This window comes from Plutella xylostella, chromosome 20 (genome assembly GCF_932276165.1).
Source record: "Plutella xylostella chromosome 20, ilPluXylo3.1, whole genome shotgun sequence".
Classification (NCBI taxonomy): Eukaryota; Metazoa; Arthropoda; class Insecta; order Lepidoptera; family Plutellidae; genus Plutella; species Plutella xylostella.
Window position 1 is genome coordinate 8,397,644 of NC_064000.1, and position 26,308 is coordinate 8,423,951.

A 26,308-nucleotide genomic window follows, 5' to 3' on the forward strand; every position below is an offset into this window, starting at 1 on the left:
TTTTAGAACTCATAGAATAAAAGTTGTTCAGAATGATCCTCTAGTATACCCTTTTAGAAACATCTGTACTACAAGGCAGGTATAAATAAAAGATACACTGCCTTCAAAAATTGGCTTATTAGCAAAAGTATAGATTATATAGATTAAATGGTGTACAATATTTACACATCATACTTAACATGTCACTGAAACACAACCATACCGCGATGTACAAGTAGCGTTTGCCACGCCATCTAGAAAAAATACTTTGAACTAATGTCATTAGGTAAGTAGGTATATAAAAGCTTAGGTACTTGTTATTCTATAATAAAAGTTTATCGGGCTGTTGGAAACTAACAACTTTGAGCCTCGTATGCCTAGGTACCACTTGCAGCACCCTGTATAATTATTAATCACATAGGGAAGAATAGATAAAATAAATAATGGGGCGCCTTATTCTTGGCTTGTTAGCAGTGAATTAAAGTTATTCAAAAATTAAATAGGTAAAGAACCTCATTAGGCTTTTCCGATAACAAAACTCGTTGTTCAGAGTGTACAGTCATCGCTATTATAATTATATTAAACACGGTTAAATTTTCTGTTATGGTGAACTTTATTTCAAGACAATATATAAAAGTGTACTGACCCCTTAGCATGAATATTCATCGTGAACGTGAAGTAAAATTACTTAATGGATTTTGTAGAAAAAAAATTGTTCTGCTACCGACTGCCAGGGGCGCTTTTTATATTTTCATACAAAATTACTTAATGAATTCTACTTCACGTCTGAACAGTACCTACATTCCTACATGTTATGTTAAAATTTATACACATGATTGTACCAATGTAAAGGTGCGTCTAGACTTATCGCTGCATTCAAGTGCTGCGTCTGCGTACCTACTAAACGTGCCGATTCCGTGACAACTCGTATGTTATATTTTCTGTTTCCACAGTGACCCCCCTGATACGAAATACAAACAAACAAGAGTTGTTTAAATTTAGTTTTTCGTAAACTAGAGTAAGTATACGCACGTTAGCCACCCTGACCATGATAGTTATGATAAGGCCGAGACCATATTAATATATTATTCAGGGTAATTTCATTAAAAAATATACGGAAATTAACGGCAGCGACTCATCGTAGCAATGGGGCCTTCCCCTAAGCCAAGCCGTAGCGCGGAAATATTGTAAACGCGTGACATGCGGTACTATGTTTGGACGCACCTTAATAACATTGTAACTGTTGTAAGCAAGCGATGAAATTGTTTTCTATTGAGATAAATTAAAGCAGTCAAACGCGAGCAGCCAATGAGAGTGCTACAAGGTTCAGATAATTATCTGAACCAACTAAACTGAATATATTTAAGTACCTACGAAGCTTAAAAAAGTTCCTATAAAAAGCACGATGAAATAAGCATAAATTTAAAAACAACATGCTTCATAAGGCGTGTTTATTTTAATTACTTAAGTAAAATATTTATAAACTAAAAAGAATTTGTAAAAAGATTTATTATAACATTTATTAGTGTGTGATAGTGTAAAAAGTGTCAAAATGAATAAGTACTACTTCTTTTTCGGCGAGGGAAGCAAAGTAAACCAGTACATCTGTGCCATTTTAAGTAAGTTCTTATTACCTGTGGTGACTAAAGTAGTACGGCAGCTGGTAATAATTGAATGCGGAAAGCGGAAACTTTCCACTTTACTTTAGAATTTAAACATAAAAAATCGAGATTCCGATGTCTTTTTTCTTAAAAACGTACTTGGTTAGACTAGTACTAACCCCCATTTCCCGCTCAAACGCAATCATCTTAACACCCTGTATAGATCGTATCCAGTGGCATGCTTTGGGAGAGGCCTACGTCAAGCAGTGGGCTGCTAATAGGCTGATGATGATGATGATGAAAGACGTACTAGACACGACGAACAAGCGAGCCCGAGGACCATCTAACACAGCGGTTCCACAAACCTTTCCCTACGGAACCCTTTTTAGTTCCCTGTTTCTTTGGAGATCATGAACAGGCAAATAGATACAGTGCCAAAAACTTATCTGTTCCGGTGAGAGCTCACGTAAATGTCTAATATTTCTTAATTCTTTAAGATGTTAAGTTTTCCCGTAATCTATATCAATATATAATTTATTAGTAGGTAAATAATGAGATATGGACCAATTTAGTGAACTCAAAAAAAATCAAAAAAAAAAAATCAAAATTTGTCGCACTCTAGGTACAATGAAAAAAAAAAGATTTGTACGGTGCGGGAGAGTCCCCACTGAGGTACGCGGCATACAAATTCGAGTCTATATTAATTTTACCCGACAACGTTGAAGTGAAAAGGAGGGTTATGATTTTGACCGGTGTGTATTTATGTGCTACTGCTGAATTCGATCGGTCCTCAGGCAGGACCGTAGCTGGTATTGATTGAATGAGGAAGGCCGAAGACGACCGGATGGCGGCGTGGTTAGAGACTCTGACAGCTGGCTCGAAGGTCCTGGGTTCGATCCCCTGTAGGGCAGATATTTGTTTAGGCAAATATGCAAAAATGATTTTGTAATATGTATAATTAGTTCGTGTTATACGTTGAATAAATATTCATAACACATAGGTATTCTTTTGTCTATCAAGTATCGCTTCTTGAGAGGGGCCTATATTTGTTCACCGGAACATACGGATTTTAAATTTAAGTTTAAATAGCTGTGGTGAATTGAATTCGTTACGATATCGTTAAATAATTCAACTTGCTGTGTAAATCAAATTTGATGTCTTTCAGGGAAACGGCCTTTCAATGTTCAGCAGCATATTATTATTGTAGTGAGTTCATAATTTTATTATCACTTACAAAGATCGGTTGGTTCATTTAACTTGAAATTGAAAAAAAACACATGGACACCTATGTACCAAACTTTTGTATTTGCCATCTAAGCTTGCTATCTAGCACATCTAGATATGTGAAGCACCAACCCGCAGTGGACCAGCGTGGTGGGAAATGGTCCAAGCTTAGGAAGGCAGTTTAGACCTTGGGGACATGTACAAAGGTTCCACTCGAGAGAGCCAGGTGCGGGTACTTACACCCCCACAGAGAATAGAATAGAATAGAATAGAATAGCTAGGTTTTGGGAAGACTTTTGACTCATCATCAACAGCCCATAATCGTCCATAGACATAGGGCTCTACCAAGCATGCAGCGCTACAACATTCTGTCCTCGGCCTTCCTCATCCAGATCCAGACACTACCCGCTATCTGTCTAAGGCCCGGGTCTCCTATTAACGCTGTAGGTCGCGTCCAGCGTCACGCCGTAGGCCTCGTCACGATGCTCACTATAGAAATGTACTGATGCGGTCTCCCTCACACGCCGACGTTGGCGCTTAGACGTAGTGAGCATCGTGACGCGGCCTACGGCTTGACGCTGGACGCAACCTACGGCGCGTAATAGGAGACCCGGGCCTAAGGTTGCCGGTCTAGCTAGCCGGATGGCGTCCCACGCTACGTTTGCCTGTTCACATTAGGCATTATTGTATTTTATTTTTAATTACTTAAATGATATATTATGTAGGTATTATTAGGTATAGATAGGTACCTACTTAGTTAGGTGTTACAGTAGAATTAGTTATATGCAAATAGAAACACACAAACACATGTGACATGAAATCACGAACAGATTTATAAGATAATAAGATAAATATTATAATCAAATTTATTTCTAAATCGTTGAGCTACTGCAAACAATTGTTTTATTACCTAGTTGAGTTCATCAAACATTATGATGTTCAATTAAAGATAAGTAATTAAAATTATGTAGGTATTACATAAATGTTAGATAAAAATGTTAATACTACCTACTAATTAGGTATATAAGCAAATAAATACTTACCTATAATTTTGTTTGTTTTTAGTTGTTAATTTCGTAATTAAGTACACCTGAGTGCCCTTTTCCAATGTTTAACTTTTTACCTACAACGGTTGTCTGGAAGAGATCGCTTTTAGCGATAAGACCGCCATTTGTGCATGTATGTTAATTAAGTTAAAGGAGAACGGCAGTGGGCGTACCGCCTTTTTTTTGGAGCGTTTCAGAACCATGTTTTCACCATTTATTAATACAGTGTAGATAAGGTATTTTCAGTAATTACAATATTTTTAGAAGTCGGGGGAAAAGAAAAAATGATAAATGAAGAATATTTAAATCTAAGGATAATGGAACGTAAAAACAAACATATAGAGAACGGAACGTAACAACAGTGGTGCCAGACCTCGGAATTTCGGAATATTACCAGCAAATCCGAGCAAAAAAGTAATCGAATAGAAATATCGATACATTCTTAAATACAAAAGATATTTTATTTATCAATAAATTACATGTTCTGGTACTATTTGTGCCAAAACTAGTACATTTGGTTTATAAAATATCATTATATTTAAGTCTTGAAGACTTTTATCCATAGTAAACCATTTTCTTTTTCTCTTTATTCGATTCACTATAATCGATATTTTTTGAATATTTAAATCTAATAACACTGAATCTTGCTTGTCAATCTTGTCATAGTAGTTGTTATTTCATTTTCCATTACCTAACCTAATTATTTAATATTTTGAATACCGCTGAAACTGCTGAAGATATAGAACAAATGTGACAAAGGGGAGAACCAGACCCGGTTCCTGTTCCACCTCCCCGGCAGGCTCCAGTCCCACTTCTTCATCAGGAACCTGCAGAAGCAGCAGAACAAGAACACGCAAAATCCTGACAATATTTTCTATGAACCATAGGATGATAAATACCTAAGTCAAATATGAGAAGAGCAACTGCGTTCTGCAGTTCGAATCCCGGCGCTGACATGTACCAATGTGTTCTTTGAATTTAATTAAAATGTATACCATCACACTTACAGTGAAGGAAACCTGCATACCTATCTAGATTTAGCATATCTAGAGAGCCAGGTGCAGGTACTTACACCCCAACAGAGAATAGAATAGAGTAGGTAATAGGAACATAAAATTCCTAAAGTTGATTCCAGGCAAATTATGTTATGTAAATAAAACAATGATCTTTTAAACAGTATATTTTATTTCATTACATTACTCGCCAAATGCATACACATATAGTAGAACCTTTACATATAGCATTTCGAAATGGCATAGCAGATCCCTGTTGCGGAATGGCAATTTAAAACTTCAGAAGTTGGATAAGTATAACATTATTCCATGATGAAAGTAGTAGCCTGATCTAGTCGATAATATTAATAAAATCATTATATTTATTATGTACGTTGCACGTCCCGTATTTATTTAAACGTAAACATATAACTTGGTATAACTAACATATTGTTATCAAATTATTATTCACGTTGTTCGTCTTGTGTTGTTCAAGTGTTGACATGGTGTTGACGTTTAGTTGTTGACATGACACATTTTTTTATCATTTCAATTTTTCTGCTCTGGTTTGTCAATTTTTATCATTATACTGAGATCCAACCTAGACATTTATGACGTAAATCACAGAGTACTTGGCATAAACAATACTTCACTTGACGTTCCATTCTTCCTGTATGAATGTTTACGTTCCATTGCGACTACATTTTAAAGATTCTTTTTTTCCGTTTTTCTCTTTTCTCCCAGCTTCTAAAAATCTAGTAATTAATTGACTTGTGTACCTGTACAGTGTCTCTCTAATCATGGTACTTTCATTACGGAACCCGTCATTTCCATAGTGGTACAAAACGTCCTTAGAACCCTGCCTTTGTCCTTTAAGTTATGTTTCATGGTGTGCAAATAAAGATTATATTATTATTATTATTATAATACTTTTCTCGTGTGTTGTATTTCCTTGTGAAACTAGTTACCGTAAGTTAAAACCAGCATAGATTCCGAAAACACTAACTTTTGCAACAGAAACAACAAAAACATACCTAATAGACATCCTTGTAATTTCTGTAATTAATGTAGGGATACCACATGGCATGGAAATTTTTACTTCCACGGGGATACTAGTTAAATAACCATACACTAACCATATTTTACCCGTTGCAAAGTTAGCATTGTCTGAATCTAACATGGTTAGAATGTTTGCTGAAAGGCAATCTGGCTTTGAAAGACAGAGCTTGCGTACTCCTATTCCCGCAGGGTATTGAAAAGCTAGGTATAATTAGGTATTTATATAAGTAGCGTAAGGGAGTTCCCGTAGGGCTCAAAGCTTCATGACCTGTTCGAGCCAGCGGAGCGGCGTGCGAGGTAGAAATCGACCAATGAAATTTATTTTTCATGCAATCTCTTAGGTCTATTTTTACCTTATACACTGCTGCGGTAGCTCGCCAGTTGTCATTGAATCGGTGCGAAAGACATCTTCTGTAACTATGTACTATCACAAAAAACTTTAAGCACTGGTTAAAACCAAATTTGACAGATATTGTAGGCGTTTGACAGCGCTAAACACCTGTAAACGGTGTAAGTTTTTGTGGTAAAGCCCCTTATATTTTCAATAATTCTTCAGAACATTAACAATAACTGATGGTGCCTCCTCGTTTGGCAGTAAACCTGGCGGTGCTGGCGTACGGCGCGGCGGTGGGCTGGATGTCGCCGATGACGCTGCTGCTGCAGTCCGACCAGTCGCCCGCCGGCGCGCCGCTCAGCGACACTGTGGTAATGAGTTTATACTGATGTTTTTGGTGTAAGTTTGGATGTTTTGTGCGTAAAAAGGATGCCAACTAATTGTTACATACAAAATTGTGTCTGTAGTATTGCCGAAACAAATGACAGAAGCCCAATCACAAATGCAATCACTTCCATTCAACTTCCGTTTGAGTAAATTAATTAATCTAAACTTACACTTCAGGCACTGGCGACTAGAGCTCCACGATTCCTAAACAGATTTACATATCTTTCACCAGCTATTTTAAAGATCAAACTAGCAGCTGGAGCTATCGACCACCTTAATAGCCTGGCTCATTGCCACCTGGATGAATGGGAAATGCTTGCCCTCCTCTTAAATACTCATACTCTGACTGCTGTAAGGAGAAACCAGGTATCTACCCTGATATCCTCTAACTTCTGAATGGTGTTATCGTCCTTACGAGTACATCGTCTGCATGAAATTCCTCTTTAGAGTCTTTCACACGGGCGTTTTAATTTTTGGCATCAACCAGCCATCAACCCTCATCCTGACCTTAATGACTTCTTCCAGGTGTCCTGGATGGCGTCCGTGTCGTACATGGTGTGCATCCCGGCCACGCTGCTGTTCGCCGGCGTGGAGGAGCGCCTCGGCAGGAAGGCGGCGCTGCTCGGCATGTCCAGCTGTATGGCGGTATGTGGCGTCGTGATTACCATCTCGCAGGTGTCCGGGATGGCGTCCGTGTATGGCGATATGTGGTATAGGTGCAGCAGTGGCGAAGGGTCCAACCAAGACGATTCTCTGTTGGGTTGACAGTTCATGATAAGTAGGTACCTACTTACCTATTTCACACCCCGCTTCCCATACAGATAAATGAAACCTTCGCCACTAGTATCTGGTATTTAGGTACTTTTGGTTGTAACACCATTTCATCTACATATTCATCTTCTGTGGGACATAGACCATTGCCAACCTGCAGAAAACCTTGCCTAAAACACACCTGATTAATTTGGATTACCCTTAATCCATCCTTCACATTTCCCGCGACCTTCCCTTGGCCTTAACCAGTTTCCCAAGTGAATGACAGGATAAAACTTAGCATCCACACAAACCACTGAATATTATTATGAGGGTACACCCGAGTCCTCGTTGATCTACAATCATTGTCTCCTCCCCAGATCTGCTGGGTGATCAAGCTCTCCTCCATGGAAGTCTGGGCGTTCATCGCTGCCCGCGCGGTGTTCGGCCTGGCCATGGGAGCCGCGTTCGTGGTTGCACCCGTCTATGTGAAGGAGATCAGCGATGACTCCATCAGAGGGACGCTGGGGTCGCTGGTGAGATTTTATGATACCTACTTACTTTTAGATACAGGCGACTATTATTCATTGATATTGTACAATCAAGCGAGCAATTAAAAGTTCCATTGGCTTATGGAACGGCAATCACAGGTGGAACTTTTTCATTGCTCGTGAATAAATCATCGAACTACTACGGGTATTATAATTTGTTGGTCAATGTAGTCAATTATGTTTCTAAGTCTTTTATGTAACCATAAAAGTACATACCTAATAATTATCGTTCTTCGATATTCTTTGGTCCTGTAAGATACGAGAGATGAGTGTTTGTTTTTTGTTGTTGTAGTGTTTGTGCCCATTTTAAGAAGTCAATTAATATGGCCTTGTCGCTCTGTACTATTTATAAATTGAATGATTTCTTTCAAGTCACAATAAACAACTACTTATGTAGTTACCGACACATTTCATCAAATCTATAAGGAGAAAAGAAACTGCTCAGAAAGACACATTCCAAGCTTCATTTCACACTTCCGTTTCTATTTTCGCTTATTGGACGGTACCTTAGCGAGTTATTTATCTTCAAGTCCACTTGCAGGTGGTCCTTAGTCAGACGACGGGTAACCTCGTGATGTACGTGGTCGGCGACTACCTGAGCTACCGCGGCTGCCTGTGGTTCTGCCTGGCGCTGCCGGCGGTGCACATCGTGCTGTTCCTCATGATGCCCGAGTCCCCCTCCTACCTGGTCAAGAATGGAGAGCTGGAGGTTAGTGGGGAGTAGATGTCACTCACATTTATCCAAAAACCGTCTCGGAGGACCAAATGGTTGAGTAATTAATGTAGTTTGTCGCACAAGACTGATAATGCGACTTCTCTACGATTTAACATTTATCCGGCTCGAGGGACCGAATAGTTAAGTACGTAATTAATGTAGGTTGTCGCACTAAACTTTAGAAGTTTTGTTCGATGGTTGTTAGAAACAACCATCCCGCAGAGTAGAATGTATCCGGCAGCGCCATCTAGTGAAAAGCACAGTAAACAAATTCAAATAAAGCAGGGCTTACTTTATGACGTACGTTTTTAGAGACACACGATAGGGTATCCTCTTGATGTACTTAGTCGGCGACTACCTGAGCTACCGCGGCTGCCTGTGGTTCTGCCTGGCGCTGCCGGCGGTGCACATCGTGCTGTTCCTCATGATGCCCGAGTCCCCCTCCTACCTGGTCAAGAATGGAGAGCTGGAGGTTAGTGGGGGGTAGATTTCACTCACATTTACCCTAAAACCAGCGGTTATATTACGGCGATAGCAAACTACTTAAGTACCTACATATTAAATTTTACCAAGCTGTTTCGGACTGACTTTGAAGAAGCATCTAAACTAAACTCAATTTCTTTTGAACTCACTATAAGTATACATAGTTACACATATTACCGAAAATTATTTCAGGTCACTATAGCTTACCGAAAACGATCATGCCAATCATAGTGAGACCTCTCTACGTTTTAATATGCAACGCGATAGATTATAAAAGGCACTTGACGTTCAGAGATTATAATATAGAGCTGCAGCGAAATATCATCTTTTAAAAACCAGAGGGACAAGTTATCCTCAATATATCCCACTCTAACATCTCTAAAAGCCTATCCTCTGTCGCAGGAAGCGGCGCGCGTGGTGGCGTGGCTGCGCTGCTCGCGCGAGGACAGCGCGCTGGTGAAGGCGGAGATAGACACGCTGCAGAAGGAACAGGATAATGACAAGGAGAGCAGCAAGTTCGCTATGAAAGCTATTTGTGAGTATGCTTTGTAGCTTCGTAATCATTGCCAGCCCACCAACCATTATCACCCACTGTTAGGTGTATCTAGACTTCCCTAACGAGAAATGATTCGGTTCCGACTGATGTCACATGACTACCTCTCCATCTCCTACCGTCTTCAGGCCACGCTATGGTCCATCTTTCGTCGTTCTGTCTACCTAAGTCTTTGTATGTGGACTTAATTAATTTAAGTATGGAATTTAATCATTGATAGACCCAAAATCCGATCAGGCAATCTAAAGTTAGATTAAATTCATTTTGACTATCATAAATCGATCCTATGTTCCTTACCCCCCACAGTTTGTCAGGTAGAAAACACTTTAACCACTAAGCTCAGTACATCTTACGTCATTTGTAATCCTACACATTGCAATATAAACAAACTACCATTGCCCAGGGAGCGACAAGATCCTCCGGCGCGCGTTCTACATCGCGCTCGCGGTCACCCTCGCCCGCGAAGTCTGCGGCGCCAACCCGGTCCTCAACTTCGCGGCCTACATCTTCGAGCTAGCGGACTCGGGGCTAGTGCTGTCCCCCAACCAGCAGGCCATGATGCTGGGCGCCGTGCAGGTGGCTGGCAGTGCGCTAGCTAGCAGCGTGGTGGAGAAGGCTGGGAGGAAGGTGGGTTTTGAAGATTTGTAGGCATCATGATGATGATTCGTGATTGACAAACTTGTAGTGGAGACGGCGAACCGGTTGTGTGACCATTTCATGCTAGTCCAATGTGGATTTGTGCTTTATAAACAGCGTTGGTTTTTCACATTTTACCTACATAATTAGGTACATAAACTGCTAACAACTCATCATTGGTAGATTCTAGATTCACCATTCCTTTTGTGACAAGCTTTTGGGTACGTTACCCGATTACTCCTTCTGAACGAGTTTTCGCTGGTAACAAACCAGCGCTACTACTACCATTAACAACCAATATTCTTTCACAAATAGTTCAAAAGCAATAATCTCTTATTTCCTCTCCCCTCAGCCGCTGCTCTTCACCTCGTCCCTCATCTCCGGCGCCAGCATGTGTGTGCTGGCGTCGTGGTTCGTGCTGCGCGCGCGCGGCGTGCCGGCGCCGGGCTGGCTGCCCGTGTCCGCGCTGTGTCTCTGCATCTTCTGCGACGCGGCTGGGCTGCAGCCCATCTCTATGGTTGTGATGAACGAGATCTTTTCGTTTAAGGTTGGTGTTTTATCGTTTGCCTGCTTTCTAAATAGCCAAGGAGAACCACAATAGATCAGCTAAGTCAGCTTCAACCATTGGGTTACACGAAAAGAGGCTTTCAAAATTTCCAGCGCATTCTGGACAACCAGCAACGGAGATTAATCTGGCTGGCTCGTTTAAGGTTAGTTTTTTTGCTGTTTGCCTGCTTTCTACACAGACATACTTGAAAGAGTTCTCTACTATGAACCACAATAGGCCAGCTGCCACCTTCTTCAGCTAACCATTGGGGTGGACGATGGAGGCTATCAAATGATGTATATATAGATACTACTATAGATAACAAACACCTGCTTGTATGCGTCTGGCGCACCCTTGACACCTGGACAGTCAGCGACTGAGCTGTCTGACGAATACAGTAAGCAAACGCTTGTCTAGCTCTAGTATCTATCACAACCGACACCCTGAAGCTCCAACCAGTCCTCGTCCCTCATCTCCGGCGCCAGCATGTGTGTGCTGGCGTCGTGGTTCGTGCTGCGCGCGCGCGGCGTGCCGGCGCCGGGCTGGCTGCCCGTGTCCGCGCTGTGTCTCTGCATCTTCTGCGACGCGGCTGGGCTGCAGCCCATCTCTATGGTTGTGATGAACGAGATCTTTTCGTTTAAGGTTAGTGTTAAGTTGTTTCCGGCTTTCTACATAGAAATAAGTACTTGGAAGTGGCCTCTATTCTACCAAGGAGAACCAGAATAGGTCAGCCGCAACCTTCTTCAGCTAACCATTGGAGTACTTACACAGAAAAAGGCTTCCAAAAGTTCCGGCGCATGCTGGACAACCAGCGGCAGCGCCTGATATTAATTTGGCTGACAGTTCCTTTCAACACGGTGCAAACCCTAAGAAGAAGGTACAAGCTTACACCTATTTCCTATCTCCTAACCTGTACCCACAAATTAATAACAGTCTACAATTATTTCATCCACAGTACCGCAGCTCAGTCTCAGCAGTGACCATGGGGCTGGCTTCTTCCACCGACTTCGTGCAACTCCTGACCTTCAAACCTCTGGCCAATAGCATCGGCATAGAGTATTGCTTCTACTTCTTCGGAGCTGTGTGTCTGGTGAACAGCGTCTATGTCATCTTCAAACTGCCAGAGACTAAGCAGAGGAGCTTGGAAGAGATTTACGAGAAGTTGAAGACGAAGAAGGAGAGGGAATCTGAGAAGGTGAAGGCCGTTGAAGCGTGAGGGAGGAATTGTAAATTTAATGTTATTAAAGATTTGTATGAAAGCGTTTGTTTTATTTTCATCAAATTCCTATTTCAATTACAATTATATTATATTACAATTATAATTATATTTTATTATGTACAGCCTACTTATGAATTATAGATCTACTTAGTTACCGAGTACATAATAAATTGGATGATTGGATGCGGAATACTACAGACCCCATACAGTGGCGTGCTTTGAGATAGGCCTGTGTCCAGCAATGGACTGCTATAGGCTGAAGAAGACGAAGTAAACTTGAATGTTATTTACTTGGAAAATGCGCTGTTATTCTCCTTTGCCTACACCGTTACCCTTATAATATGTATAATGTATTATAACACCTATCCTATGAAGATAAAGCTCTTTTGTTTGTGGTTTTCACATTGTGACCAACCCCACTCTATCGGTATTTTATTCGGTATCGGTAGTTTTTATCTAAATCTATAGGTATCCCTCTATTCTATTCTATTCTATTCTCTGTGGGGGTGTAAGTACCCTTACCCTGGCTCTCTCGAGTAGAACCTTTATGCATATCCCCAAGTTCTAAACCGCCTTTCTAAGCTTTAAATTAAAGCTATAAATAGTAAGGACCATTTCCCACCACGCTGGTCCAGCTATACATAAAATCGAAAAATAAATTTACTTCAACAATAATTTATATTTTTATTTCAGTTTTTACAACTCCATTCGATTGCACACATAAACCTGTAATTTTCCTTACAACTAAATAACTAGTTACATACTTATACATTATTGTTATTTTCATTCATTAGTTATCCTAATCCTAACTAATAGTATAAATGCGAAAGTAACTGTGTCTGTCTGTCTGTCTGTCTGTCTCTCTGTATGTCTGTTACTCTTTCACGCCAAAACTACTGAACGGATTTGAATGAAATTTGGTATACATACGGTTTAGACCCTGGGAAAGAACATAGGCTACTTTTTATCCCGGAATTCCCACGGGAAAACTTTTTAAGGCGAAGCGAAGCGCGCGGGAACAGCTAGTTACAAATAAAACACCAACGCTCTACTTACTGCCATTTATAAATAACAAGTCTTGCCCCTTCGGAGGATGATAATTAATATTGCTGTTCATGATAATTAACTCAAGCTTCCACTCTAATAGATTCCACGGATTGAATTCCCAAAAACTATGAGGAATAGGAATTATGTTTCTTTTACAATAGGCAAATTGATAGAGATAGGTAGGGTAACGTAACGTACCTTGGGACGCTTGTACCTCGGGACATTGATTGTATTTTAAAAACCGGCTAAATAAACACATTAAAATTCTACCCTTGGCATAGTATTTTACTCGCTTGGTAAAACTAGTGAGTCTCGTGATCATACCAGCATCGAGTGTGTGGTGAAGACAATATGAAGTTTTTTGGAGTCAAAAGTAGCTTTTGTATAGTTTTTTGTGTTGCTTTATCTCATTGAGGCATGCTCAAAATAAAGACATGGATGTCACGTATAACTTTTCAGTTATTGAATTTTATGACATGGCAATTATTTGAAAGATTCCTATTAATTAAAAATAAAGATATTTAAATTTTGGTTAAATATTGCTTTTTTGTACCTTGGGACACGATTAAATTTGTACCTTGGGACACTGTTTCCTATGGCTTTGTACTATGGAAAATGCAAACATCTAAATAACGCCTTATATCTCTGTTATTATTAGTGCCAGAGTGAAACTAGACAGAAAAGAGATGCAGTAAATCAATAAGAACAGAGATATAAGGCGTTATTTAGAAATTGAAATTTTCCATAGTACAAAGCTATAGGAAACAGTGTCCCAAGGTACAAACGTGTAACGTACCTTGGGTCAAAACAAGCATTTTTACTTTTATCTTAATTTAATAAAATCTGGCCACACTAAAGCTTTAGCACAAATACTAGTGATAATAGATTATATATCCTACCGAATAAAGAAAATTTCACATTAATATCTTAGTTGTACGCTGCGATAGCTTCATTCAAAGTTGGGGTAGTCGAAAATGTCCCTAGGTACGTTACGTTACCCTACTTGGTACAAAATACCACACAATCAGTTAAATTCACAATATTGAGTATCAAAATAAACATCTTATTTTATTGATAACTTAGTAAGTTGACCACTTCTTCTGTTAAGTACACATCGTTACCAATAAGTATATCACAAATTCACAACCAAACTCTATCCAGCCATCTTACATTCAAATCTCTCTCCAACCAAACACAAAACCATCCAATCAAAGACCTAAAACCTAACCTAAACCCTTCATTTCTTCGTCCGTCTTAAGAAGGCTTCCTGGATCTCCTGGTTTGACAGTCCCTTCGTCTCTGGCACGATGAAGTAGCCTAGTAGCGCATTGCCGACGCCCATGGCGGCGAAGACGTAGAATACTCCGTGGATTCCGAGCAGTTTGGTCACGAAGGGAAAGACTGCTATGATGACGAAGTTGAGGAACCAGACCAGCTCTATCAGGATCATGGACGCGAGGCCTTGGACCTGGGGAAGAAGAGGGGTAGGTGAGTGGGGTGGTGAGGGATTTTTGGTGAAGGTTAAGTTGAGACTGTTTACCGACACCAAATCTAAATGGTGTTCAGAAATCTGTATAAAATGGACCATCGGGATAAATTATAAATTTCAGTACTAACATCATCATCAGACCTTAATCATCCTCTGAAGGATATAGCCACAATTTCTCAGTCGTCAGCCTTCCTAATCCAAAAAATATAGCAATGTCAAATACGAGTACCTACCTATTTATATGTTTTAAGAGTCTCTTTCCATCAAAGGTTGTCTATTTACGTATAATCAAGTAATAAAAAAAACTCCTGAAACGAACCTCCTGCACAAACACCTCAGCCAGCAGCACATACGGAACCGTCCCGGCGCCGCAGTTGAACGAGAAGCAGTACAGCAGGATCAGCAGCGCCGCGATCCACGCCGGCTGCAGGTGGGTCTGGAGTGAGAAGCCCAGGGCTGCCATGAAGATGGCGACCAGGACTGACGAGCTGATGAGCAGGAACTGTGGAGGAGAGGTGTTGGTTGAATAAGAGAGAGATCCACGCCGGCTGCAGGTGGGTCTGCAGCGAGAAGCCCAGGGCTGCCATGAAGATGGCTACTAGGACTGATGAGCTGATGAGCAGGAACTGTGGGAGAGAGGGGGTTGCATAAGAGAGAGAGGGAGAGAGAGAGAGAGATCCACGCCGGCTGCAGGTGGGTCTGCAGAGAGAAGCCCAGAGCTGCCATTAAGATGGCGACCAAGACTGATGAGCTGATGAGCAGGAACTGTGCAGAGAGGAGGTGGTTGAATAAGAGGCCAGCAAGATTAGGCCGGCTGTAAGGAGACGCCTTTGGTTTAAGCATTCGTTGGTGGGTTACCAACGAAAGTAACGAATGCTTAAACCAAAACCAAAGGTAAACTGGTAGAGAATGCTACTAGCATTAAGTTCGCCTTTGTACCAATTTACTTTGTGCAATAAACAATTAAATTGCCCTCACCCTACGTCCAGTCTTGTCAGCCACGGCGGCGGTGGCGATACTCCCGCCGAGCAGTACTATCGCGAACAGCACGGAGCACAGGTTGGACGAGAGGTCCGGCGCGGCGGTGGCAAAGAGCTCCTTGGCGTACACTTGCACTGGGACTATGCCCATAAACACCTGGAAGAAGAATGGAGTATAACTAGATAGTTGCGGAGGTTTTGGGGTGCACTGTAAGAGCCTTCTTGAGTGATGCATAAACTTTAGGTGCTACTTAAAACGTCCAGCACACCCGTCGGTAAACTTCAGAAGAATATGAGACGACCTTTTTAAATCGGAGTCGGCTATTATCAGAGTTATTATCTCAAGGTTTAAAGGGAGTTTTTACCTGCATAGTAAGATGGATGGCGACGACCTTGAATGCTTGACTAGATGATCGCGAAACATCTGTTCAACAAACACATAGTATTAAAAGAAATATCTATCAACAAGTCTTGAAATTTAGGATATTGAAAGCTAGATATATGACCATTATTATGATCAATAACTTACACAGCATCTTCCACGCGGGCATTCGGGGCTCCACGGTGTCCACGACGGTCTGCATCGACTTCTCCTGGTTGGCGACCGTCTCTTCTCCGTTCAGCTTTTCCTTCTCAGACTCTTCAGGGGTTTTCTCTGTCTCTGAAAATACGCATACGCATAAGTTAGAGGGGGCATTCATAGTTTTGGCTTTTTTAAATCAGGAGTTTCAACAAACGACATACATAACATAGGCTGTATCGCCTGTACCATAAAGTGCGTCTGGTAAACGGACACCCAATCTTTTCACTAAATAACAACCCCTTTGTCTTCGAAACAAGAAAAAGAGATTTTAACATCCTGCAATCATGCGATCCCCTGATTGCTTTCTTGAACCCAAAACTGTAAGTAGCAAATTCGCAATGGTATGTTTGCGTTTCCACCCTTTGACCGCTACAGGCACTGTTTCGTGTGATCCCAACCTACATTACAGCTACAGGCTTTGTACTGACCAGCACTAGTAACGGTGATGAGCTCGACAGCAGGGCAGAGCTGGTGCTTGAGGCGACTGAACTCCTCCAGCACCAGCTTGGAGCTGGCCGTCGCGCCGCGGTAGTGGGCGATGGCTTCGCGCGCCTCCTAGAGAGTAATTTAAGGTAAAGGGTTGAGTAGGAAGCCAGGGAAGTTGACCATAACCAAAGTGAAGTCAAAAGGGAGAAGAGTCTGGTTCAGAATCTATTAGGCTCTCGGTCAGTAAAGGAAATGAAATCTGTGTTAAGTATAAATCTTTACAAAGATTTATCCAGATCCTCTTTTGATAGATCCACGCCTAGTCAGATAACAGTTTGATAGGTCTTTTTAAGCCAATATCAACTAGGAGAGTTACTTCAAAACTTTTAAAGGAACGTTGAAAAGTTGAAACCTAGTTGATTAAGTCTCACCTCTTCCCTATTCTTCTTGAGCAGAAACACGGGGCTCTCTCCTACCGTGCCCATCAGCACGACGCCCAGCACCGACGTGGCCAGGTTCACCCACACGATGGCGTGGTACCGACTGAACCAGCCCAGCAGGTACGAGAACATGGCGCCCGCGCAGTACAGCACTATCGGACCTGGAAGCAGTACAGCACTATTGGATCGGATCTGGAAGCAGTACAGGTACAGCAGTATTAAACCTGGGAGCAGTACGGCCACTCAGAAAATGATTTTTTGCGAGACTACGGCAGACGATGGAAGTACTCTTAAAATTACAAGAAAAAGTTGTGATTTTAGGGTACCAAATTTAACGAAAGAGTCCATCATATATGTTAATCTCACATAAAAATACATAACTAATTAAGTACCTAGGTACTAGATATAATATATAATGCCGTCTCACGACTGCAATCCCCAGAGAGTTTAGTCATAGTCGATTCATAAATAATAATAAAGCGAGCCATCATCATTTTCGCTGTATGTTTTGTTCTCACGTGATTCTTTCATGATATTTCCTTCACCTTCAAAGCACGTGGTAGTATTTTCCCGAGTACTTAATTTTCCCAGCCTGTTTTAAATAAGCACAGAAATCGCTTTTTCCTCAGAGTCGTCCAGAAATAGGATCAGTTCTTAATCATCACCTAACCTCAAGGATTCCAATCTACCTTTTTCGCTTCCCTCACGTCACCTAGTAGGGTTCCTTGGTAGGGTCATCGCTTCCACGTCACCCTGCCAGTAGGGTTCCTTAGGTACACCTACAAGCCAATCCCATCATCACAAACTCACAGGAAGCCAGGGTTCCCCTGACGGAGTCTTCAGCCACTTCGCTGATGAAGATGGGCGCGAAGACCAGACACGCGCCGCCCGCCACGCCGGACACGAAGCGGGCTATGAGGATGGGCAGAGCCGAGCGGGATACCTCCACTATTGCCCAGGATATCTGCAAGAGGAGGAGGTCTAGGTATAATAAAAGTACATAGAGGTATATTCTTTGCGGGGGTCTAAAGCACCTGGGCGTCTGTTTTTACCATTGAATAATGTTCAATGGTTTTTCCAAAGTTTCAGAGCGATGCGCTAACCACGACTATACATACCTATATGTAACTATATCTTTAGTGATGTGTTATGCTATAGTTGTACTATACTATAGAGATGTATTGTAGAGTGTTCCGTGGGGTGCCCAGTAGTAGAAAGTGTTATTAGCTTTGTTTCATAAAAATTGGTTCAAATTCAAAAGTTAGTAAAAACGTATACCTAGCTCCGGAAATGTAGTTTTTTTAATAAGTTCAATGTCCAAAGCGAAACAATCCTCTACATAGCCATCGTAATCATAATTCATAATACAAGTAAAACACTGCGGTTTTCATCAAGTATTTTCCTGTAATCAATAAATTAGCAATGTTTAAATTACAATTTAAAACCTGTGCCTTCCCACAATTACAGGTTTTATGGAGATAACTATTATGTTAATCTTAGACCGGTACAGTCAGCACACAGAATGGTTACTCTAGCTCGACAAAAACATAACCAACGAGAGGTGTCATGCAATCGGCTCGTTCAATGAAACGAGATAAAGACGTGGTTAACATGGAAACTTTGAAGTTCGTAAGATAGACTGACCCCTCTGATTAATGTACGTAGAGTAGATCTTGCTGAGGTATAATTTTTTGATCGATTGATTCCACAATTCCTCATCTATGGTAACTATTACGATCGCTCGTTAGTGTTTACCCTACAATTACTTATCCGTATTCCTATTACTATAACTGGACCTATTTTGATATGAAACAAAGAGCTTAAGAATTGAAAACTGAATTAAATAATCAGAATCTCTTCTTATATCTGTTCATATGCTGTCAAGGCGATTAAGCCAGCATTAGATTTAAGTTCGAACGAAGTTTTCAAGTCCAGATTCATAATTCAAAGCCGATACTGGTAATCATAGTTTTGATTAAAAAACAGAACCAATTTCGACGTAACCCAACTACTACTAACCACAAACTGCAGCATCATAACCACTCCACCCCTTTCCTCCTCCCATCTTCTATCGTAGAGCTAGTGTTACTAACATCTTTAGCTTTTGCTATCGTCTGGAATTTATTATTATTATTATTATTAAATTCTTTATTGCACATAAATTAATTTGTACATAGGCGAACTTAATGCTGAAAGCATTCTCTTCCAGTTAACCTGATTCTTTTACCTCTCGATCGATCGATAGATTCGCAATTCAAAGCTCTTTAGGTCTTGTAATGATGCTGATTCGATGTCGATTCCATAGAACAAAGCTTCTACTAACCGCAAAAGGCAGCATCATGACCACGCCCCCCCTTTTCCTGCCCAGCTGGTCGATCAGCAGCCCGGCCGCCGCCGACCCCGCCATGGCGCCCAGCGACGGGAGGCTGCCCACCAACGAAGCCTCCATGTCTGTGACTGGACGCTCCAGGAGTGTCGTGTTTGGGTGGGAGTAGAGGTCCAGCGTGTAGGATGGCCACGTGTTGAGCATGCCCATTAGGAAGCAGCCGAATGAACCTGGGGAAAGATAGATAGATAGAATGAACCTGTTGAAAGGGAAGTTTGTAGGTGATAGATGGTATGTTGTGTTTGGTTTTGAAGATTTTGACGAGGGTTTTCTGGGGAATTGGTGTCTATTGTAAATGTTTATACTTAACTATTACACATCACTTATTGTAAATTGTAAGGAATGCATGTTCATTAGAGTAAATCTAATAATCTAATCACATATCTGCGTGACATATGTACGCACGTTACCTAAGTGTGTACTTACTGCTAATTAAGTAAAATATAGTATTTTTAAAATTGTTCCAATATTCGCGTAGGTTATAAGAGTTTCGATCTTTATACAGATGATGACTGATATTATGACGCTATGATTGTCTTAGTATGATACTCGTAATATCGTAGGAATCATAGATAATAAAATCGATCTCGAATTTGGAATACTTACCTATTTGTGTAGAGATAAGTATCAGTTACTGTTCTAAACTGGTCTTGTAGTGATAATACTTATGATATAATTCAATTTTGTCCCTACCTATTTAGGATTCTAAATTTAACGAGAAAAATCAATAGGTAGGTAAGTACATAACTATAAACGTTACTTAATGTGTTTCGAGAAAGCTAAACTCTCCTATTTCATGTAATGTAAGTAGGTAGGTACTAATTATATCATGCATTATAGGGGGCCTACCATAGCATGCCCTATCTAGAAGGGCTAGTACAGGGCGCATTTAAGACGTGACAAGAGTTGTGCATCGCGCTCACTCACATCGCGCAGCCTCAAGAGCGAGCGCGACGGAAAACTTTTGTCACGTCTTAATAGCGCCCCGTGCTACATGGCCAGGAACAAGTTTTGCGCCACTCATGCTAAACTAGATCCCTGAGTGTAGTGCCTTATAAAATATGATACTTACATGCAACAGATGCATGGATTTGGTACACAACTCCACCCATTTTAGCAGTTTTTTTTCCTCTTTTTCCAGAACAAAACACTATCACCACGAACAGTTTTACAGATATGATACAAAACTCGTGTAGTCTTGCGTAGTGATGACTGGGAGAGGAACAATAAAGCAATCTTATTTAACTAAAGTAAATCTTTTGTCACATTTCATCAGGGGATTAGTTTTATATAAACAATGCCTTTGATATTATTTTCGGAGGCGACAAGACTACGCAAATATGAGAATTGATAAACTTCACTTGACTTTTTAGGCATGTGAAACGTGTAATATCTATCTTAAATTATGTTTTACGCACAATCTATTATTCTATACTTAAGTATTTTTAATCACTTTTTAAGCCACTTCACTATTTTATTATTTAATTCATTTATAAAAAAATATATTGCTTCTTTAAATACTCGTACTCTAATGACTAGATAAATTGAACAAGGTAGACCACTGCAGTCCCTTTGGGGCAACACTGTACAAAGGCTTCTATAAATCTCATACTTCCTTATAAAGGATAACAGATATTGATTGATATAATAAGGCTAGATGCTTACCCCCTTATTCATAGAGAAGTTACAAAACGTTTTAACTAATAAACTGTTTTGTCCCTCTCCGACAAAGTGCAATTTGTTCTTTGACAGAGAGGGACAAAACAGTTAATTAGTTAAAACGTATTGTAACTTTTCTATGAATAAGGGGGTTAGTGTTTACATCAGATCTACCGATGGTAAAACCATCATATTATTGTCTCAGAGCATACATCTGTTTTTTACCAACCTACACTGATTTTTTTTTTAAAAGTAGAAATATTATACTTACTCTTGCTTGATTTATTTGTACCTAGGTTATACCTGGATGCTGCCTGCAAATGGACATACGACTTGCTCTAGAATACTTTTTTTCTTTTTCTTTCTTTAATCGATGATATTTTGCACAATCAAATGAAAAATCTTTCTGAAATTTCGTTTTTCCTAAGCTTTAGAGCGTAGACTCAATCTCGTTATATTAAGGGTTCTTACCAAATACCAACCAATTGTGTCACAATACTTTTCTTCGTTTATTTTTCGTAAATAATTATTGTGATCTCCCTAATTTAAGAGATTTCAGAGATCATGAGTGAGTAATGATTAAAATTATAAATACTTAGGTACTTAATAAATTAATAATTAAACTTAATAAACTAAATAAATAATCAATACCTACATGTGTTTGTGCCACCTAATGCGAACAAAAACTATACCCGTAACCGCTTTCTTATAAGGAGCCAACAAACTTATAATGTCAATTTCTGTAACTTAAGGGTCTGCAATAGGGAATCGAGGGTTGGCATTGTCATAGAATTATGTAGTAAATGATGCTCTACAGCCTTGAAAAAAATCACATAGGTAGTTGAAGAGTCTAGCTAGGTGCTGAATCATTCGAATTTAAGTAAATGATTATGGATAACTGTAAATTAATTTCAGAATATCAAGAAAAACCAGTCAATCACACTCCCGTATTGTAACAACTGTGTCGTAATTATAAAGAATTTTCATATGATTTTTATCATATTATAAAGTTAAAGGCTTGGACTAGGCGCTAAATACCTTGTTTTTTTATAAACACACACTTATTTTGTGTAAATTAATCCCAAACTTGAGCAATTTTTTTCCCTCAAATCTTCATACAAATATCTATGGCGGCTTTCTGTGTTATAAAATCATAAACACAAGTGACGTTTGACTCAGTTGGCCGCTGGCCTCCAAAGAAGGGTCACGTCGGTTTAGGCAGCACTGACAGCTCGCGATCTTATCGTGTACAGATACAAAATCACTGCACATTGGTTGTCATTGCACTTTTTCAACTTTTATGACACCAACATAATTTGATTTGAAATTGAGGAAGCATAATTCTTAATATTCAATATACATTAAATTAAATTAGATAGTGGGCAATGTTCTCGCTTGACATTACAGCAGTCTCGTAAAGGTCTGATGAGGAGCAGGAATATAGCGAATGGATCTAAGTGATGACAATACGCACGAACATTAGGTTAGGGATCAAAAATACAGTCTCTTGGTGCTGGTTGAGGTATGGTCTCGTGAGGATCTGATGAGGGCAGTAACACGGTGGTGGCTCAATTTTATTTCAAAGATGTTAATAGCTAAAAGCATCGAGTTTGGGCTATTAAGTATGTTTTTCAGAGAGAGAGAAAGAGATTTTGTTTTTCCTCTGGATGTGTTAGGTTTACTGGGTTTACTAAGTTCATTCTGTTAATGGCATCAAGTTGTTATGTGTTCATAAGTAATAATTATTTATTAACAAAATGCTGTTGATTCTCCACGAAAATGTAAAAATAAAAATAAAATAAATAAAAATAAATTCGTAACGTAAAATTGTCAATGACGGAATTTCTTCTATAGACAGTAGCCACAAAAAAAAACAAACGATAGATGGCGTGATTTGAAGATAAAGATACATTTTTTCGACACATAGACAGCAACAACAAAAAAAATACAGATTTAAAGAAAAGAAACACATACTTATACAAGACAACAAAGAAAAAAAAGGGATACACATCAAAATAACTGGAAAAAATATAAGCCCCAATTTACTTGTGTGGGACAGGGAGTACCATAATATTTTTTTTGGGGTACTCCCCATCTATGCGAAATATAAGCTTGATATCTTTACCCGTTTCTGAGAAAAAGGGCGGTGACAGACAGTCAGTCAGACAGACGGACAACAAAGAGATCCTATAACGGTTGCTTATTTTCTTTTGACGTTCAAAACCCTAAAATTAAGTAAAAATATTATGCTGCCAAAAAATGTACTTACAGGTATTGAAAAAGCAGTATATAAACAAATTATACCAGCAGAGGGTTCACCATTTAGCTGAATGTTACTTAGAAAACGGCCTTGAGTGGCGGTCAAGTTGGTCCCCGCCTGCGATACTTTCCATTAACATTGGGACTCGTTTTCATGTTTTTAGCGTACAGTCAGGTTTTTAGTTTTTTATAATTGTATTTTTTTATTTGTAACTTTTTAGTTGTTTTTATTTTATGAAATTTTACGTCGGTAGGTAGTTCATGATCATTTTTTATTTCAATAATTTTGGTGTTGTTATTTAAATACCTTCAATATGCATATTTTTGTAATGTGAAAATCAAGTCCTTTCATTTGATACCTTAGACGGCAAAGTTGAATTATTATTTTTTCGATCATCACGTTATGTTCTCAAGAGGGCGCTATGTACATTTTAATGGAACGTCACATAGCATAGCCTATAGCCATCGCGCCATCAATACGCTTCTAACAATACCTCATACATCAAAATCTATCAAGCCGTTTAGGCTACAGGAGGGAACAAAGAAACAGACAAACATACATATATACATACATACAATCAAAAAACATTACCCTCCTCCTTCGGCAGTCGGGTAAAAAGGAGTAAGACAGGGGGTCATTCTGAACTTTTGCTCTACGAGTTTTGGAAATTAACAAAAAAAAACCTTTTTCATAGAAACTTTGTTGGACATGTGACTTTTTACCATGGAAAACGAATATTTTTTTTCGCGAATTTGCAAAAATCGTAGAACAAAAGTTGTTCAGAATGACCCCTTGAGTCATCCCCTTTTGGCTTAGTATAGCCCTTTTGCGACACTATGTATTTACTTTGCTTTGTCGTCGGGGTTCAGTTGGCTGGAGGATGCCTGAAACTTATTATCTACACTTTAATACTTTTAGTTACCTTTCTACAAGTTAATACCACATTTGTTTGAGAAAGCTAATCGGGTTCCGAGTATAGAGTAAAGTGGTACCCCTATTAATTTCTACTCTTTCCTGGTGCCTACCAGTGTAAGTAAGAATTATACTTACTTACCCTAAAATCACCCAAAATGTACTTGAACATAATTGTCAATAAAGTTGGCGAGTAAAAGTTTATCGACCCACTGTGCAAACTTACATGTGTGCGTGTCACTGCGTGTGCTGTGTGAAGAGCATTGAAAACCCAAAATTGGCGCGGCACGTCACCCTGTACGGGCCCTTAATGGATGTAACATCCGATATTGTTTTGTTTAGTAATGCCTATGGCAGGTTTAAACATCTAATAATTAGGAGACTTTGTGATAAGGATGAATCATGATAATTATTCTCAAACACTAAATTGTGACTCGGTACTGGGTACCAATTACTAACCCATGTTTGTTCACGCTAGGATTATAGGCAGGTAATCTAGTTTGCCGTGTATAAATACCCATTTTTATATCCTATTTAATACATAATTTACTTACCTATTGTAATAACTTTATAAATACCTACTTAGTATGAAAACTTGTTTATCACCTTAACCACTTGCGCTCATTCAACAAGACTGACCAAAATATTGTAAGTAATAATAATACCTATTACTATTATGAATAACGCATAGATATCTGCAGTTCGTTGACGGTATGAGTGTGCTTGGCGGCCGAAATACTTTTTATGATTATCAGTCTGTATGAACTCGATTAGCTGCTCTCGAGTGTACTCTGGCTGCTAATGGACTGTAGTTACCTACCTCACCCAACTTCAACTAGCTATAAGTTAATCAATTGTTTGTGATTATTGTCGGCACTATAGGTCTATAATAATACCACTATCTATGTGTAAAATTTATTGTAAATGACTGTTTGTTGCCAAAATATAAATAAATAAAATAAATAAAATTAATAATGCGGGATCAAATCATACCACGATCTTCCTGGCGCCTCATTTATAATTAGGTACTTAAACCATATTTTTTCCTGTACACCACAGCGCAGATTCCAAAGCGTACATTGAAAATATACCAGCTAACTATGCATTTGCCTACATCGGAAAAACGTCCTACGTAGAGGAAAACCAAATAACTTTTAAGACTTGGAAATATTCAAAGGATAATTGTCGTTGTTGCTATATACGAGTAAGTATGTATAAAATCCATTAGGTACCTAAATAGTTACAACAGGAGCTTCCGAAACCAACGAGTGTGTATGAAGAATATTTATGATGAATGTAGAGGAGCTAAGCGAAAAAAGTACAATATGTCAGGATCGTGGCACGTGGAGGTCCATAGTCTCAGCCTACCCCTCTGGGGAACATTTTTTATTTAATGTTGGTTGGTTCTGTATTTAGGTACTTACTCCTATGAAATTATTGTATCAACTACGTAAATTATTGTATCATCTACGTTTCACAACACTACTATTAGGTAAAGGTTTTATCAAGATCTAAAATTAAACAAAAGATGGTTGCAAATCAAGAGTCTGTCAGATTGTTTGTGGAAAAGCCTTAGTAATATCTATACAATATCACCTATAGTTATCTAGTAGTTGAACCAATGTCAATAACTTTCTATAAATGTTCCTATGTGTCGCTATTTATACACTCACGGGCAATGAAAAGGTAACTGAGAAAAGGATCAAATTACTAATTAAACGGAAAAGGCTAGCTTAATGCCGTCTTCTGCAACATTTGAAGTACATACATTAAACAGAGCATCAGGATATTACCAATGAAATTCGGTAATGTTATGTTCCATTTTAAATTTAATCTTTGAAAAAATTGGGGTCGTTTGTTGTCGCAATTTTGTGAGTGGAACTTTTTCATTGCCCGGCAGTGTGTACCTATATCTGCTTCTCATCGTAGCCCTTGTGGTTGACATATTTCTTCTATGCTCGGGTTCCCCAGTTCGAATCCCATGTGGGAACATCAACATATGTGTTTGACGTCCGGATGGTCTAGCTAGTTATACTGACTGACAAGCCGA

At 39.5% G+C, this 26,308-nt stretch overlaps 2 protein-coding genes across 2 annotated transcripts; one reads left to right on the plus strand and one right to left on the minus strand.

Moving 5' to 3' along the window:
* Positions 1 to 1,366: 1,366 nt before the first annotated feature.
* LOC105389245 (facilitated trehalose transporter Tret1) lies at positions 1,367 to 12,088 on the plus strand. The gene is made up of 9 exons (XM_048628338.1): positions 1,367 to 1,598; positions 6,497 to 6,606; positions 7,148 to 7,267; positions 7,753 to 7,908; positions 8,465 to 8,632; positions 9,524 to 9,656; positions 10,078 to 10,301; positions 10,663 to 10,857; positions 11,813 to 12,088. The coding sequence occupies exons 1-9, from the start codon at positions 1,532 to 1,534 to the stop codon at positions 12,071 to 12,073; spliced, it is 1,434 nt and encodes a 477-aa protein (XP_048484295.1). The 5' UTR covers positions 1,367 to 1,531; the 3' UTR covers positions 12,074 to 12,088.
* A 2,183-nt stretch (positions 12,089 to 14,271) lies between these two features.
* Positions 14,272 to 20,906, minus strand: LOC105395363 (solute carrier family 2, facilitated glucose transporter member 8). The gene is made up of 10 exons (XM_048628108.1): positions 20,500 to 20,906; positions 19,365 to 19,597; positions 17,852 to 18,005; positions 17,033 to 17,202; positions 16,604 to 16,730; positions 16,122 to 16,253; positions 15,958 to 16,016; positions 15,591 to 15,749; positions 14,932 to 15,114; positions 14,272 to 14,591 (listed from the first exon to the last, which is right to left on the minus strand). The coding sequence occupies exons 1-10, from the start codon at positions 20,537 to 20,539 to the stop codon at positions 14,361 to 14,363; spliced, it is 1,488 nt and encodes a 495-aa protein (XP_048484065.1). The 5' UTR covers positions 20,540 to 20,906; the 3' UTR covers positions 14,272 to 14,360.
* Between the last annotated feature and the right edge of the window lie 5,402 nt (positions 20,907 to 26,308).

Coding starts and splice junctions, on each gene's coding strand:
- LOC105389245 (XM_048628338.1), top strand. CDS start 1,532: ATGAATAAGTACTACTTCTTTTTCGGCGAGGGAAGCAAAGTAAACCAG. Junction 6,607..7,147: donor CGCCGCTCAGCGACACTGTG/GTAATGAGTTTA, acceptor GACTTCTTCCAG/GTGTCCTGGATGGCGTCCGT. Junction 8,633..9,523: donor TCAAGAATGGAGAGCTGGAG/GTTAGTGGGGAG, acceptor CCTCTGTCGCAG/GAAGCGGCGCGCGTGGTGGC.
- LOC105395363 (XM_048628108.1), bottom strand. CDS start 20,539: ATGGGTGGAGTTGTGTACCAAATCCATGCATCTGTTGCAT. Junction 19,598..20,499: donor AATCCATGCATCTGTTGCAT/GTAAGTATCATA, acceptor ATCTTTCCCCAG/GTTCATTCGGCTGCTTCCTA. Junction 16,254..16,603: donor CATCACCGTTACTAGTGCTG/GTCAGTACAAAG, acceptor GCGTATTTTCAG/AGACAGAGAAAACCCCTGAA.